At 40.3% G+C, this 18,588-nt stretch overlaps 1 protein-coding gene across 1 annotated transcript in view; it reads right to left on the reverse strand.

Moving 5' to 3' along the window:
• Nucleotides 1–385: 385 nt before the first annotated feature.
• LOC138466255 (extracellular calcium-sensing receptor-like) overlaps nucleotides 386–18,588 on the reverse strand; it is a 154,210-nt gene continuing 136,007 nt past the window's right edge. Inside the window, exon 6 of the mRNA XM_069607228.1 lies at nucleotides 386–1,305. Within this exon, the coding sequence (XP_069463329.1) occupies nucleotides 386–1,305 (920 nt within the window). The remainder of the gene's footprint in view (nucleotides 1,306–18,588) is intronic.

Here is an 18,588-nt window from a genome sequence, read left to right on the forward strand (position 1 = left end):
GCTGTGTACAATCTGATTGGACTTCCTTTTAATTTGCCCCCATGTGATCCTGAAATATGATCATTTCACGCTTCAAGAAAATAGTTTTTTTAATGAAAAATGAACTTTCATAGTCGTTTTTTTCTGTCATAGTCGATTTTCTCTGTCGTAGTCGATTTTCCCTGTCGTTCATCGTGAGTAATTCTTTTGAAAAAGGGATTTCAATTCCACATCAGAAAGATTGAGATACACCACTGTGTATTACTGTACAGTTAATTGAAAATGCTTCTCTGTAAAACATCACCCCACTAGCCACTAGTGCCTACCATTCCTGCATGTCCAGCTACACGAGACACATTGGTGATGAAAGAATATGTTAAAAAAATAACAAAGGCTGTATGTCTCTTTAAAATGTATTTGCATGGCCTGCGCCCTTGCCAATACGATAATCCTTTGAGTAATTTCCAGATCTAAAGAGAATGATATAACATTTAGGTAGAAATATACAGTGAACAAGGGAAGAACTAGAAGAGAAGATGGCAAAGATCTCCATGGCCACCATGTACTTGCCCTTGGTGCTGAGGTAGGCTGGAATAAAGGAAAGCCAGACACTGAGGAAGGCCAGCATGCTGAAGGTGATGAACTTGGTTTCGTTGAATCTGTCGGGCAGTTTTCGAGCCAGGAAGGCCACAACAAAACTAATTATAGCCATCAGTCCTAGATATCCCAGCATGCACCAGAAAACAACTGGGGACCCCTCGTTACATTCCACTATTATCTTCTCAAGATGAATGTGGGTGTTGTACTCTGAGTAAGGAGGGGCGAAATGTAACCAAAGAACACAGAGAAGAACCTGAATAAGTGTACAGACAATGATGATCGTGTAGGAGAGTTGAGGGCCAAGCCATTTCCTTAATTTACTGTTCGGTTTAATGGCATTGAAGGCAATGACCACCAGGATGGTTTTGGACAAGATGCACGAGACACTTAGAGCAAAGGTGGTGCCAAAGGCAGCCTGGCGTAAGAGGCATTTCTCTTGCGTGGGATAGCCAATAAAAAACAAAGAACAAAGCAAGCACAATATGAGTGACAATAGCAGGAGGAAGCTCAGTGAGGAGTTGTTGGCTTTGACAATAGGGGTATCTCTGTAATGGATGAAAAGCGCCAATATGGCGGCAGGCATCATGGAGGAAACAATGCTGGCTGTTGACAACGTAGCTCCTAATGGCTCTGAATAGGTGAGGTACTCAATAGTCTTTGGAATGCATCGATCTTGCTTGTCATTGGGCCACTGATCCCACTGGCACCTGAAGCACTCCACCGAATCTGTAAAGACAGCATTATCATACATTACGCAGAGATTGGCCTCATGTTTTAAAAATCAAAAGCAGTCTGTCACTGCTTACGGATAGGCACGGGAGAAGCATGCATGAAGACATCCATACCATCTGAAATGGTGTGTAAACAAATCATTGGCATACTTGTATTTCCATTTGCTGACTAAATACCATAAAAGGCAGAATACCGAGCCAATTGTTTGTATGTAATCTATTGGCTGCTTCAATAGATGACTTGAAACGAATTGGCTCTTTCAAAATAGTCCAACCCTTTTTCCAACATTGCATGAATAAAACAAACACAACGTTTAAGCATTAGATGCTGAACACTATATTGTATCACAAGAAAGTCTGAAAGCTCAATGTGTTGCATGAACTATCTGATAAGTAGGGTTGGTTTCGATAAATGTCTTTTATCACAGTTTAGGAACAATTGCAACAAGTTTGCGTGTGTTAGTGCACAGATATTTGTTTGCCCCGAACAACTCTTCCGCACGGCTCACAACCTCAGGGAGGTCTCTGGAGCGTAGCTCAGGGGAAACGCGCTTCGCTTGGACGCAAGATGACCTGGAGCAGCACAGGTTTTATCGCTGGGCCTGCGCTTGGAACCCTCTGGGTATTAAGTGCGTTATAAATAATCAATCAATCTACCAAGACCTCCCTTGCCTTCATCCTGGTCTCAGACGGCAGCAGGAAATGGTTGATCCGTCGACTTACAATGTGGTGGTAATTCGGCCGGATACCACAGCAGAATGAGTAAGACAACGAGTCTGGAAGACAATCCAGCTCGGAATCAATGGGCAAACTTTTATGGCCAGATGGAACTCACTTGTTACCTGCTGTCATGAAATGCCAAAACATGTTCATGTGTGCAGCTCTCATTCAAAGGGGGGAACCCCAACAATTCTTCAGCACTGCATTGTTCTCTTGTCACAGGGAGCACCGAACAGTGTTATTGTTTCCTGTTCTCCTTAAAAGGAGAACCCAAAATAATAGTCATGTTTGTGGCAACACTTACACACAGAGAACATAAAAGTGCGTTTCAGGAAGACGTGCCTGACTTACCACCTGCCCGGTTGGGCACTCGCACTGTGTGCTTTACTCCGGATGTAAAGAGGAGGTGCCCGGGTTGATCCCAACCTTCCGCATAGGAACATAGTTTTCATGTGCACAGTGCAGTTGGCGGGTTTGTGCCATTGTTTCCCCTGTAGTCAAAATTGTACACACTCAGTTACAATAACTGAATGTATTCTAAGAATTGTACTGGTCATTTTAGTATTGTCCAACACGAAAAAGTTGGCACACTGTGGGCATGATTCAGAGGTCCGTGTAAAATGAGAAATGTGTTATTCCAAGCCAGAACAACACATTTCTTAAATGCACCATATTCTGACAGGAAATTAATGTGGTGCAGGGATATGAAAGTCTCGCCGTTTGCCTGAGCGTGATTTATGTCTTGACAACAGCCCTGGCAACCACCAGCAATGCAGGGCGGCCACATGGAGGGGATTATCCTCCCAGTAGCAATGGTTTAGCACATGAATCAATGGAGATTGTAACGGCACATCAATGGAGATTGTAACGGCACCAGTGAGGTGCCGTTACAATCCACTTCTCACTTTTTCCCTATATAAACATAGCATTTAGACTGCAGCACCACTTTTCTAGTTTAATGAAAGTTTAGGAAAACTTTCTTAAATTAGAAAAGTGGCAGTCTTTTAAAAAATGCTCTCAATGCCACTGAAGCACACGGTTTCCCCAGAATGACAGATTTTAACAGCTTTTGCTGATGGGGAGTACGGAATCTCCCCTGCAATATTTTCACCCACTTCAGAATGGTGGTGCTGGAACCTGGAGGAAAGAATGTTGTATTGCCACACTCTTTTTATCAGGAGCTCAGAATCGGCCTCTCAGTTAAAACCGCCAACCTCCAAACCATTTCTGAATGTATCGTTGCAACTATTTGTTGTCTCATCTGTCATACAACCATGCCACACTACTATACAGCCATTGAATAAAAAATCAAGCCATCACACAATGGTAATATATTTTCTTCATAACTAGTATGTTGTCTCATCACAAAATATCACAACTAATATTTTATACAATCCTCACAAAAAAGTCAGCACACCCTGTTTCAACCACTGAATATAAACTCTTGGTGCCAAACAATTCTTTCAAATAATATGTTGTCTTGTATACCAAAATATTGTGGCACTCCCAGTCACAGTCCCTAAATCTAATCATCTATTTCCAAACAAATCTAAGAATATTTCTGTGTAACTCCTATCCTGGCATGTCACAAATTCTCACAATTAAAATGTTGCCTCGTCCTTCACAAAGTAGCAACACTCCCTTATAGCCATTGAATGTAATCTCCTGCCCCCAAACAATTCCATCTTTTTCTCAACCCAGCTAGTAGTTTCCCTCAACCCACACAGATTTGAGAAACTCTGTTTTAACAGAGTAATGTATAACAAGTTTAATTAGAAAATGTTTCTGTTTGCATAGTTTTCATACAGGCACCTCCTGGCAACCTACTGCTTCTGCCTTGCAAGACTGGTCATAAATTCTAACAGCTAATTTCCTATAAATGGAATGTTATCCCAAGTTCTCATGAGTCATTTTTCAGGGACCCTGAAAGACATTCAGGATCATTTGACCAGACCAAATGAGCCAAAATCTGATTGACTTGGAACTCTGTCAAATAGGTTCACCAAGCTTAGTTAAGGATGTCAGAGAGCGGTACAATTGTGGCATAAAAGGAGTAAGTAAGGAATAACAAGTATGCACTGAAATAGTTGAAATCTTTGGAATACTGTTACACATTTAGAATTCCCAGGTTTTATCATGGTGGAAGCAGCATACATTAAAGCAAGACGGAGACCTGTCTAGGTTGACTAGATGATTTAGGCATATGGGGACATCAAAAAATCTTTTCCTGGGTAGTGCTACTGATTGCTGCAAAAATGTAGGAGTTACATGATGTAAGGAAGGCATGGTATCAAACAGTAAGACCGACACAAGTGATCACAGTTCAAGCATGTTTATTGAACTTCAATTGGGTTTGAAAAACGCCTATCTAATCCTAAATCTAAAGATGGGAGCAAGCTAAGACCTTGAAATAATAATGACATAGTCCAAGTCGAGTCTGTCAAAATAAAATGGCCTATACTAATACACCTATTGCCAATCCTTACTTCTGAATACAAACAGTGTGGAAAACAATGTTATTCAAAAAGAAAAGTGTTCAAGAAATGATATGTTGGGATATCCAAGCCATTGGCTTCCCTTCCCCATGTTTTCAGCTCAGGACGAGGCGGCAGACTCAAGCTTAGCACACTCTATGGCTTTTCTAGCACGAGGATGCAGATCAAGGCTCCAACATCAGGGCCTTCTGTGCCAAAGTCTCTTTGCCTTCCAATGTCTCTTATTTCAGATACAACACGACAAACATCAAATATCCTTTCTTCTCAGGATTTCACATATACTCTCAGGCGATTTACTGTTCAGCCCGGGTCCCCCTCTGTCGGGCTCAGACCCACTTTAACACAAAACCTTCAATTGGTTTATCTCCACAAGGCTCAGACCAATTTTATCTACTTTTCCAAATGTTCTCTACTTCATAAAAAATCGAAGACTTTCGACTGTGCGTGGGATTTTTGTTTGACCCATTGCAGGACCACTTTGATTCAAATTTATTTGTTCACTTTCAATTGGTCTCACTCTGATGACTTGGACCAAATTTATCTACTTTTGCCACTTCTCAGCTGGATACCTTACAGATACCTTTCATTGAGCACCTATGTGCTGCCAGACCACTCTGTCAAAGGTATTGTATATTGTTTTCAAATTTCAATCACTCATCAGCAGTTCAACTTTACTTGCGTCTCTTATCACATGCATTTTAACAATGTTCATTCCAGCGCTCGCCCCAGCCTTCACCATACAGTGTTGCTGTTTGCAACCTTGGCTTCAACACATACCCGTCCTGTATCAGTCTCCCCAACTTACCAGCTATGTTGATTTCACTGACCCTGCTTTGTTCTTGGAGCCACAGACGGTACCAAGGCAGCTGGTGATTCTCCCTGCCTTGATTATTGACGTGGGAGGGCCCAGGAATCTCTGACAAACAAGGCAGGATTCTTCAGCCTGGTTCCCTGGTCTTACACATTCCATTCTTGAGTTTTCTGCAAAGTAACAGTTCATTGTTGAAAAGGTCAAGGGAACTTCCCTCCTTGCGATCCACTTCTGTTTTATCATTTTTCCTCTCTCGTTCAGCTGCTGTCTCGAAAACTGCTGTTTCCTCGTGTGCTTTGCCTCGCTCCGAGTGTGCTGTCGTGCTCTGCCTTTTATCCATGTGGGGAAGCTTAATGGACGTCAGGTGTGTGTGATGGTCAGTAAACCCTGACCTGTAAGGATATTTGGCGTGTTACAGTACAGAGTACAGCACTACTGCACAGATAGCAAACAGCACAGATTACAGAACTACTACACAGGTAGCAAACAGCACAGAGTACAGCACTACTGCACAGGTAGCAATTTTTTTCGCAGCACCACCACAAGGGTGCGGTGCATTGCCATATGGGTTACCAGATTAACAAGGAAAGACAGGCTATTCAGTAAAAAACGATTTTAACATATAAGATGCAAATCTAGGTTTACAGTTAAAAGCACACGTGCTCATTTAAAAATGCACACTATTTTCACCTGAAATGCCTATGGTGCGAGAGACACATTTGAAAATTAACAGCTAACCTATTAACCATTAACCTGACTAATAAAACCTTATTTAACATAACCCACTAATAAAATGTGTTCTCCACTGCAGAATTAGGCATACTCTGAAAGCCATTTAAATGTGTGTGCAGATTTTTTTTTCTTCTCTTCTTTGTCTGCTTCTCCGTGTTTTTGTGCACAGTAACTGCAGGAAGAAGGAAGTCAGATTTGCAACAATTGCAAATGTATAAGCGAAGCTATTGTTGAGAGTAGGAGGATGAGAGATGATGGATTTCATTGGGACACGTCATACAGAGGGCTGAGATGAAAGTTTTAGTGGGCAGTATCGGGGAAAAAGACAGGCAGACATTTTCCTGCACTACTGGGGAGAAGACCTGGCTGTGGGACTCCTGACTGAATGCAGATCCCTGCATCCTGCTACAGTCAAGATTTGGCAGTCGAGATTGGGGAGAGCTGAAAGAAGGACCTTTCCACTGGCTGAGGCGTTCCTATCTGAAAAAGCTGAGAATTCCAGGCAATGAACCCGGTTTGAGAAGGCAAGCGTTCCTTTTTGCTGGAGTTAATCCAAGGGAGCCACATTCACAAAGAGAACAGCCAAAGAGAACAACTAAAAAGATAAGGTAATGAGAAGTGTGGGAGCTGAGTGTGTACGGTAATATGCAGTCAGTGTAGGATTCCTGCGCATGCCTTAATCAAATGCTAATGTTGCAATTTGAGTTCTGTTCTCCGCCACGCTCTTTGCAGTGTGTCATAGACAATGCTTTTACTGTACCATTTTATTTATTTCTGTAAAGAGTGAGGTCGTGTTTAAATGCAACTTTTATAATACAGAAAAATATTTGAAAACAGACGGGTGGTGTATTTAATATTTACCATTACAATGCCGATGAAGTGGGGGAGATTTTTAAACAGTGCAATGGTCATTTTAAGACAGATGTGTGCATGTCAGATTCAGTATGAACAGTTGTGAGTGATTGTAGCATAGCTCGTTGGAGGTACATGAGCCAACGGGAAGAGAGACTCTCAGAACATAGCTCCCGACCGTATATAAGGTAGTGGAAATTACCACAAGATTACCATATATAGCTCTCTGTCGTAAATAAGTCAGTGAGATCGCCCATGGTGGCACACTATCACTGAAAAATGTGGTTTTCCTAAAATGTAGGTCTGAGGTCTCTCTAGTGATTACACGAAAAATCTAAGCAAAGATAAGGGATTTTGGACATTGGGGCCACAAATAAAACAAGGGAATTATGCTCACCAAAATACCACCAACCGCGCCTACCACCCACGCATACCAAATATGCATGCCTGGGTGCTGAAATAATGCATGTTCACTGTATTATTGTTGTACATGGCCCAATCTGAATACAAGGAGTGATTGTTGCTAAGTTATATTTCGGCGGTAAGAAAATACCGTCAGGCCCCAAATCTCCACAAAATACCCTACATATTTATGGTGCGTTGCAGGCCGGGAAAGTGATCATAGAGTACCTACTGGGCGTGGCAAGCGTGTCTCACACTGCCATTTGCACATTAAAGGGAACCCATTTTATAATAGCAGTGTGCCACTAAAAACGAATTTCAGAATGTCACAAAGGGAAACCACATTCTCAGATCTAGTGCAATATTTAGAGGCAAAGTTATTTGCACATGGGAATTGGTCTTCGAATAGCACGTTAGAATGGAGTAACCGCATTCAGGGTGAGGTGCAGAAAGAAAAACTAGACAGTATTTTTGCAGAAGGCAGCATAATTCAGGTCTGCCTTACAAGATTATTGAATGCAGCCGATAAAAGTGCAGAGAAAGACTGTTTAATACGGCTATGCGGCAAAATATGGTTTATTTTAAACAAGTCCCTGCGAATGCAAGAAAATGATACTCAGCTAATTAACAGGTTAAAGACTGAATTAGAAGGGGCAAGTAAAAATCAGGAAATGTTGAGAGCAGAATTGGATGTATGCCAAAAAGACATGCAATTAAAATGCAGAGACTTTGATACTCAGTTATCCAAAAGCAAGAAAGAATTTGAGGATAGTGAGCAAGAACTGGCACACTTAAAAGCCTTAGTGGATCACATTAGGCAGGATAAAGATGAGGTTGTTTCAGAAATGCAGATTTTACAAAAAGAACATTGTGAAAAAGAAGGTGATTTCCAGAGTGCAGAACAAGAAATGATTAAAATGATCCAAGAAAGAGACAAGAGAAATAAAGAGTTCAATGAATGCCAAATGCAAATGTGCGAAATGCAGGAGGTGATTAATAAAATGAGTGATGAAAATAATTATTTGCATGATGAAGCCAACAGACTCCTTAAAAAGTGTAAGGACTTAGAACAGCAAATGTGCATTCCCAGGTCCCAGGAGAGGCGGCAGGGTACCACATTCAATGGAGTGGAGGTGAATTCTAGCTCTGCCCAAAGAGCTAGTGCCCCAGTGACTGGGCCGGTGACTGAACTTGGTTGCAGCGCCCTTGGGGGATTTGATACTCCCATTGGGGGCAGTCACCAATCTCATACACCTGAAAACAGGATTGACTCACAAAATAGTGCAATTCCATGTATTGCAACAAGTAGCCCCATAAAAATAATGAAATCCATTAAAGCCCTGATCAAACCATTTAAAAAGGGAGGTGAATGCTGCATTGAGGATCACTTAGAAGCGGTGCATGACATTTTTAAAGCACTCCAGATACCTAGGGAACAGTACAGACAATATTTTCATTTAACTTTAGATGCCCCGACGGCCAGCATCATAAGGGGATTAAATGAACAGCAGAATATGACATGGCTGGAGTTTGAAAAAGAAATTAGGCGTCATTTTTCTCCTTTTCAGTCATTGCAGGAGGCAAAGAAAGTCGCGTACACAATTACTGCTGGACCTAATACATCCCCTCGCCAATTTTTACAAGACTTAAAAAGAGCATTCTCTCGCTTTGATGTATCTTTTGACTCAAATTCCAATGAGTTTAAAACTGCATACTTCTATGGGCTACAGAAAGACATCATATCCCAATTGGTCCGTGAATTTGACCGTGACAAGTCCCTTGAATGGATTGTACATCAAAGCACAAAGCTATATGAGGGACTCTATTGTCAGGGTAAAGAAAGTGATAAAATGAAAGATACCAGGCCTAAATCTAAAGAACCCTCAGCCACAGTAATGGAAATCAGGTCAGCCAAAATGTCCCTTGAGTCTGCTCAAAGCCAAGGTAAAAATAATGTGACCCCTGAACAAAGGGGTAATCAACAAAGATCGCCATTTCCTGTACCAATGTTCCAAACACATGATCCTAGTAATAGAGAGAGCTACATCAGCCCTAGATATTTAGGGGATAGACCCCGGGTAGGATATCGGCCTGATATGGCAGGTATGAACAATAACCAGAGACAAAATCAAGATCAAAGAAATGATGGTCCCTACCAGTCATTGGGGACACAGAGCAGATTTGATCCCAGCACCATGATATATGGTAATCAGGATAGGCCCCGATATGTGGATCGATTTACTGATAATGGAAATCAACATAGGGGCCAGTACCCACAATCTGAGAGACAGGACATGAGGCAAAACGTGAACTACAGTCCACGCCAGTACAATGATTCCCCACCAGGGGACTATAATCAAAGGATGGGTGCAACCCGCTCCCCTCCACAAATGAATCAAGAGTTCAGAAACCATCCCAACCGACATCAATCACCTGAGAGGTATCAGAATAGATCCAATCAGGGGGAAAACAACCAATATCGACCTAGGCCACAGAAAGAGGATCCTAGAGAGATGGAAAGGTTCCAGTGCCTTGAGGCCCAAGTGAAAATGTTAGCTGAGCAAATAGGAAAGCTCTATACAGCGCAAAAACAACCTTCCAAAGAGGGGGCTGATGGCCATAGCAATGACCGGGGGGCTTCCGAAAAGTGACTAAGTACTCATGATAACTGCAATGCCAAAATGACAGATTGCTCTGATATAATTTTGCATAACGACTCTGAGATGCCTAATGGATTAAAAATGAAAGTACCAGTAAATGAAATTGTGATAGAAAGTGCAAATACTTCTAAAAAAGAGGTACGGTTTAACTTAGAGCTAAATAAAACAGTAAAGATTTGCACAAATGAAAAAGAAACATTAGGAATTCCAAAAGAACAAAGGAACAGATTTAAGAAAAATGACTCATGCATGGGGAATACCAGTGAACAGGGAGTAAGTGGGGATGCCATAGCTCCTTCCCTGGGCAAGCAAAACAATGACCAAACACAGACAGAAAAAGGAAATACTCACAAGGAGGATACAAGTCAATCACCTGAAGAATTCTTTGAGCCACGTATTTTTGAAGAGGCTGAAAGGGCTGGTATTACACTAAATGATCACAAATGCACAGAATTAAAAAATGACAAATTGCTGAATGATGTTGTTACAAATGTTCAGTTGGAAGGTTGTAATGTGGTCTCTGATGTTACCCAGATGGATGGGCGAACAGTGGCCACACTCCAAAAAACCTCTGAACATGGAGAAATGAATAAAATATCTCGCACAGAAATGGGTAAAAAGGAGGGAAAAATGTCTTTTCATTTACCAATGTGCTTAGCCAAAAGTCAAAAAGACCTGAGAAAGGTGAGCCCTGAAATCAGTAAGAATTCACATTTCTTATGTGAATTAGAGGAAGTTGAGGACAGATATTATGCACCCATCACTGTAGAAGAAAAATGCCACACCTTCGCTATGATTGACACTGGCGCACAGGCCACAATTATGTCCAAGGAGCTGGTAAAGAGTATCAATGAAGGGAGGCATCCACAGAGTCAGATCACAGTGAAGGCAAATCAAGGCCCAGTGCATAACTTTAATGGGGAGGAGATGCCCATCATAGGTGTAACTGAGGTTGACATAAAAATAGGAAAGCACAGAATGAAACAAGAGGTATTGATCACATCTATTTGTGAAATTCCATTTCTGATGGGGACAGATTGCCTGAAAAGATTGTCTCCTCTCATAGATGGGGTGAATGGAGTGCTGTGGTCCTTAACCAAAAAACCATTGAGGCCTAAGAAACTAAAATCACAAAACAACAATATAAATGAATGTCACACCGTTGCCAAAACAAATGGTGCTGTGGAGGTATATCTCCAGAATAGCTGCATACCTAGTGTCACTGTTATATTAATGTGTCAAGACAAAATGCAGAGCGACAATGATAAACTACCTGTACAAATATACTTGGACCCAAGGAAAGATTGGCAGACTGCCATAGATGAGCACACATTACGTTTCTATTTAAAAGAGAAAACATGCAAACAGAATATTGCTCCTAAAACAGATTCAGAAAAACACATTACCACTCTGGCAGAAATACACATGGAAGATGAGCAACCATGGGTTCATGTTGGTATAAATGATTATCTTAAAACAATAAAAGCCACTTTAGCACTTGAACATGAAAGGAGTTTCATTAATGAGAAATTGTTGCAAACAATTATGGAGAGGGAAGAAATCCCGAAATTTAGGATTAAAAACCAATATGTTTCTGGGTTGGACAGTCCAGACTTTGAAAACCGAATTGCAGGCAGATGCATGCTTAAAATTAGCATTGGGCAGAAAACAATTTACCATAATGTATGGATAGTGAGTGGAGCACAAAATGAATTTTACATGGGCAATGACATCATGCACAGAATGTGTATGGTGTTAGATTTCCTTAATCAAAAAATATGGTCACGCCTAGGTGGTCGGGCACCTGAATTTGAAGACAAAAGAAGGGCTTATCATTGTGCACAACTGGCTCCTTATGCAGTCGAATTACAAATGAGGAAAAATACTATTATTCCTGCATTTACAAAACAGTTTGCAATAACACTGAAATGCAAAAATGGACAGCAGATGAAAGGCTCTGATGCATTTGTATGCCTGAATGAATCCATAAAACAGCAAGGCCTGGATTATGAATACATTCCATTGGTAGACATTGGTGAGGGATCTGTAAAAATCATGGTAAATAATAAAGGTTATCAGGATATTCATTTAGAGGAAAACTCCCCATTAGGAATGGCCATACAAAAGTCACATTATATGGCAGATTTAAATAACATGGTGATTGGGAATATTCCTGAAAAATATGTAGATGCCAAGGGCGAGTTGCCAGAACACCTGGACTCTCAGCCCAAAGGAATATTTAAAATTCATTCTGTGTATCCTTATGATTCAAATGAGACAGTGTGTTGCCATCAAGAGGATTGCATAATATTTAATTTAAATGAAAATGAAACAGGAAATCAGCCCATTGAAGTGGAAGCTGATATGCCAAAATATTTAAAAGTGGCAGCTCTACAAAAAGATACAGCCACACAGTTAGAGGAAAGCGCTGAGATTCCTTTACCAGAAGAGTTTCCAGAATTTTCCAGAATGGTAGAAGAGCAGATCTCCTTAGCGGATGCATGTGACAGCGATGAGGATCGAAACAATCTGAGGGAAATATTTATGGAGTTTAAGGATGTATTTGCAAAAGATGCTTATGATTGTGGTTTAACTGATTTACATGTGGCCACACTACCAGAAGGTTGTAGCAGAAATCCAGTGTTTGTACGCCAGTATAGACTACCGCTGGCATGTTTAGAATCATTGGCAGAGATTATTAAAAATTTGGAATCACGGGGAATAATCAGGCCCATTCATAGCACATCCAATACGCCTATTTTAGGTGTGTTAAAGCCAAATGGTCAATGGCGGCTGTGTGCAGACTTAAGAGAGTTAAATAAAAGAGTACCAGTATCTAGATGGCCACTACCATTCATTGATCAGGGCCTAGCTCAGATACATGGTTCAAAGGTATTTACCACATTAGATCTCACCTCTGGATATTGGTGTGTGCCATTGGCAGAGGAGATACAACACTTATTTTCCTTTACATTTGACAGGACTCAATATGCCTGGCTTAGAGCTCCGTTCGGGTACATCAATAGTGGGAGTGAATTTGGCATATTTTTGAGAAAGGCCATGCCGGATGCAGCGGAAAGAGGGACAATAGTTTATGTGGATGATGTCCTGATAAAAAATGAAAGCCTGAGAAGCCATTTTGATGAAATAAGACATGTACTTGGCCAATTGCAGAAAGCAGGCGCCAAAGTATCTTTGCAAAAAGCACAATGGTGCAAGAAAAAAGTGAACTTTCTAGGGCATGAAGTGACTGAACATGGGCTAAATCCACAAAGGAAGAAAATAGAGGCCATACAAAGATTAAAAGATCCTAAAAATGTGAAAGGAGTAAAATGTTTATTAGGGATGACAGGCTATAACAGAAAGTTCATTGAGAATTATGCAGAGATCACCCAACCATTGACTAAACTGCTTAAACTAAATACTCCCTGGAGATGGGAAAGAGAGCAGTCTGATGCAGTGGCTAGATTGAAGGAATGTCTTGTAAAGGCACCATGTTTAGCCTACCCCATAAAGGACAGGGATTTCTTTATAGAAATAGGTTTTTCTGAACATTGTATGTCAGCAGTATTATCACAAAAACACGATTTGAATCACAAAACCATTGCATATGCAAGTAAGGCATTTTCCCAAGTTGAAATGAAATTTAATGAATGTGAAAAGGCCCTATTAACCACTGTGTGGGCGCTACAACATTTCCGCCCCATTGTTCAGGGAGAAAAGGTGATTATTGAAACAAATCATCAACCTTTGCAATTTTTAGAGAGTAAAAGGATTAGATCAGGCAATCTAGCGCAATCCAGAATCACTTCATGGACGCTGGCATTACAAGGTTTTCCGTAGAAGTGAGATATGGACAAAATAAAAAGAGCCCAATTGCTCAAGGGTTAGCTGACTTACATGACTGTGCAGCTGAACAAATACCAAATGAAATGGAAGTGGAAACTAGTTTGCAGGAATTTGAACAATCATCACACAAAACTTTTGATGAAAAAACATGCAAGGATTTGCCAACTGTATATGTGGATGGTTGTGCTTTTCACATTGAAAATGACAGTAATAAACAATTAGTGGCAGGAATAGGAAATGTCTGGTTGAAATGTGAAGGCGTCCCCAGTATAGGGATGAGGATTGGGGATAGGAGCAGTCAGGTGGCGGAATTGGCAGCCATCTATAAAGCAATTGCTACTGCAGTTGATAAAAAGTTCAGTGAAATTGTCCTGGTGACTGATTCTGACTATGCACGGAATAGCTTTGTGGAGTATTTGCCTGGTTGGAAAGCAAGAGGCATGGTTACATACAACAAAAAGCCACTTAAACATGGAAAAATGATACAAGCCATAGACAAATTGGTGTCAGAAAATAATTTAACAATATACTGGAGAAAAATTCGTGGGCATTTAAAAACACCAGGAGAGGATAAGGAGGGAAATGATAAGGCAGACCATCTGGCTAAGATTGGGGCTGTGATGGGAGAATTGCTACATATTGATTATTTAATGGGTGAAATACAAATTGATGCAGTGACACGTTCTAAAGCACCAAAGGAGATAGATCAACCGGTGGTGCAGTGGAGTCATGACACGCCAGACCAAGATTTGATTGAGGCACAAAAGAATGATCAAATTTTGGGAATCTATTATAATCATTTGATAGATCCTGAACAAAATCCTTTAACAGAAAAATATTGTATGGGAAAAGAAGAGTTGAGGGTGTTATTAAAGAACAAAACACGAATTAGATTACAGGATGGACTCATGATTAGAGAGTCCATAACAGGGAAAATACAGTGGGTAGTACCCCTTTCATTCAGAGGACTAATGCTACACCATGCACATGATGCCATAACTGCAGGCCATAGAGGTTCACAAAAAACATTAGAAATACTAAACGATTATGCTTACTGGCCACATATGTCCCAAGATGTGGAATTATATACTAGAGGATGTCTAGTATGCGCCTAATTTAAACCTGCTTCACCAATGCATAGAGCACCATTGATGAAAAGAGGCCTAACTCTCCCATGGTCAGATTTGCAAATAGACTATGTAGGTCCTTTAAAAAGGTCGAGCAGGGGACACCGTTATATTTTGAGTGTGGTATGTTTGATGTCGAAGTGGATTGAGTGCATTCCTGCACCAGATTGTAGTGCGCAAACAGCAGCCACATTGCTGGTGAACCATGTGTTCTCAAGGTTTGGGTTGCCACAAAGAATTGAGTCAGACAGAGGAAGTCATTTCACAAGTGCTCTAATGAGTAAGGTATGGCAAATACTAGGTGTGAAAAGGAAACTACATATCGCATATCGGGCGGCGTCTTCAGGTACAGTTGAAAGAAGCAATAGGTCTGTTGTGGATATTTTAAAGAAATTTGTGGCAGAAGCAGGTTCCAGCTGGGATTTACGTTTACCATTGGTTCTGATGGCAATCAGGTCGACTCCTGCCAAAGCAACAGGTGTTAGCCCCCATGAGGTCTTAACAGGTAGGAAAATGGTGTTACCACAACACCTACTATACAGAACACATGAGCAAACTCTAGTGAGTGCATCCACAGTTCATGAATATATTGATGAACTGAGGAGGCATTTGCAACATGCATTTGCTTTTGTGCAGAGAAATCTGGAAAGAGCTGCTGACAGTGCAAAGTCATATTATGATAAAAAGACATCAGCAAAGGAATACAGTGTAGGGGATCAGGTGTACAAGTTTCATTTTGGAAAAAGTAAACAGAAAAATTCTAAATTTCTAGCAGCCTGGCAGGGGCCATTTCGGATTATAGATAAGGTCTCTCCTGTAGTGTATAAAATTTTGAAAAATGAAGGTGAAACAGCAATAGAGCAGTTTGTCCATGTAAATCAAATCAAACCATGCCATCCCAGACATGAGATCAGGCAGCTTGAGCATGTAGAGACAGATAAAGTCCCTTAAAAAAAAAAAGGAGAAAATAAGTGGATGTAGTCAGGAGGCAGTGACAAAGAAGTTAAAAAAAAAAAGTTGATTGTTATGATGGCACATAAACACTGTAATATATGTAAAAATATATAATATAAATAAATAAATAAATAAATAAATAAATAAATAAATAAATAAATAAATAAATAAATAAATGCACATATAATGGAAGCTCATGGTTGGTGTGCAGAGAGAAAGTGTGTTAAATATTGAATATCTGCTTGTTTTCTTTTAACTTGTGTTTAATTTTAGAAAAAAAATAAAATAAAATATTTTTACCAAGCATGTTTTATTTTTGGCAAAAGGATGAAGTTAGTATTATGCTATGTACTTAATTTGTTTATTTTCTATTTTGATTTAGACAATTAACATTATTTGGTCGGAGGTTTCGAGATCAGAGCCCACGGGAGAGACGATGGAGTCCTGGAGTCCCCTGGATGAAGACCAAAAGATGCCTGCCTCCAGGTGGAGGTGAAGACAAAATAACCGGAATGCCAAAAGAGATGACTGCTGTGGATTCAAGATTGCCAAGATGAAAGAATACTCGAATGAACCGAATAACATCGCTGGTCGGGACATACCAAAAGAGACAAAACAGAAGTTGCGGCATATGAAGTTCCACGTATTTATTATTTTAATTATTTATTTTAATTTGTTATATTAATTATTTGTTTTAGTTAGTTGTTTTATTTCGTTGTTTTTAATTGACTTGGAAAATTTAAACTTAAAGTAATGCTACTTCCACTGAGAAGGCAAATGTGGAACATTTTATGGACTGATGGACTCAGATGAAATATTGATTGCAAATTTTCATTGATGCACATGAATATTCATTTTGTTGGATTGCTATATTGTAAAAAAAAAAAAAAAGAACAAGTTGTTTTTAGGAATTGGCTTGGATTATAGCCAAGTTCTAAAAACAAAAGGAGGGTATATGTAAGGATATTTGGCGTGTTACAGTACAGAGTACAGCACTACTGCACAGATAGCAAACAGCACAGAGTACAGAACTACTACACAGGTAGCAAACAGCACAGAGTACAGCACTACTGCACAGGTAGCAATTTTTTTCGCAGCACCACCACAAGGGTGCGGTGCATTGCTATATGGGTTACCAGATTAACAAGGAAAGACAGGTTATTCAGTAAAAAACGATTTTAACATATAAGATGCAAATCTATTTTTACAGTTAAAAGCACACGTGCTCATTTAAAAATGCACACTATTTTCACCTGAAATGCCTATGGTGCGAGAGACACATTTGAAAATTAACAGCTAACCTATTAACCATTAACCTGACTAATAAAACCTTATTTAACATAACCCACTAATAAAATGTGTTCTCCACTGCAGAATTAGGCATACTCTGAAAGCCATTTAAATGTGTGTGCAGATTTTTTTTTCTTCTCTTCTTTGTCTGCTTCTCCGTGTTTTTGTGCACAGTAACTGCAGGAAGAAGGAAGTCAGATTTGCAACAATTGCAAATGTATAAGCGAAGCTATTGTTGAGAGTAGGAGGATGAGAGATGATGGATTTCATTGGGACACGTCATACAGAGGGCTGAGATGAAAGTTTTAGTGGGCAGTATCGGGGAAAAAGACAGGCAGACATTTTCCTGCACTACTGGGGAGAAGACCTGGCTGTGGGACTCCTAACTGAATGCAGATCCCTGCATCCTGCTACAGTCAAGATTTGGCAGTCGAGATTGGGGAGAGCTGAAAGAAGGACCTTTCCACTGGCTGAGGCGTTCCTATCTGAAAAAGCTGAGAATTCAAGGCAATGAACCCGGTTTGAGAAGGCAAGCGTTCCTTTTTGCTGGAGTTAATCCAAGGGAGCCACATTCACAAAGAGAACAGCCAAAGAGAACAACTAAAAAGATAAGGTAATGAGAAGTGTGGGAGCTGAGTGTGTACGGTAATATGCAGTCAGTGTAGGATTCCTGTGCATGCCTTAATCAAATGCTAATGTTGCAATTTGAGTTCTGTTCTCCGCCACGCTCTTTGCAGTGTGTCATAGACAATGCTTTTACTGTACCATTTTATTTATTTCTGTAAAGAGTGAGGTCGTGTTTAAATGCAACTTTTATAATACAGAAAAATATTTGAAAACAGACGGGTGGTGTATTTAATATTTACCATTACAATGCCGATGAAGTGGGGGAGATTTTTAAACAGTGCAATGGTCATTTTAAGACAGATGTGTGCATGTCAGATTCAGTATGAACAGTTGTGAGTGATTGTAGCATAGCTCGTTGGAGGTACATGAGCCAACGGGAAGAGAGACTCTCAGAACATAGCTCCCTACCGTATATAAGGTAGTGGAAATTACCACAAGATTACCATATATAGCTCTCTGTCGTAAATAAGTCAGTGAGATCGCCCATGGTGGCACACTATCACTGAAAAATGTGGTTTTCCTAAAATGTAGGTCTGAGGTCTCTCTAGTGATTACACGAAAAATCTAAGCAAAGATAAGGGATTTTGGACATTGGGGCCACAAATAAAACAAGGGAATTATGCTCACCAAAATACCACCAACCGCGCCTACCACCCACGCATACCAAATATGCATGCCTGGGTGCTGAAATAATGCATGTTCACTGTATTATTGTTGTACATGGCCCAATCTGAATACAAGGAGTGATTGTTGCTAAGT

Source organism: Ambystoma mexicanum, chromosome 1p (assembly GCF_040938575.1).
Source record: "Ambystoma mexicanum isolate Mex_15411 chromosome 1p, UKY_AmexF1_1, whole genome shotgun sequence".
Classification (NCBI taxonomy): Eukaryota; Metazoa; Chordata; class Amphibia; order Caudata; family Ambystomatidae; genus Ambystoma; species Ambystoma mexicanum.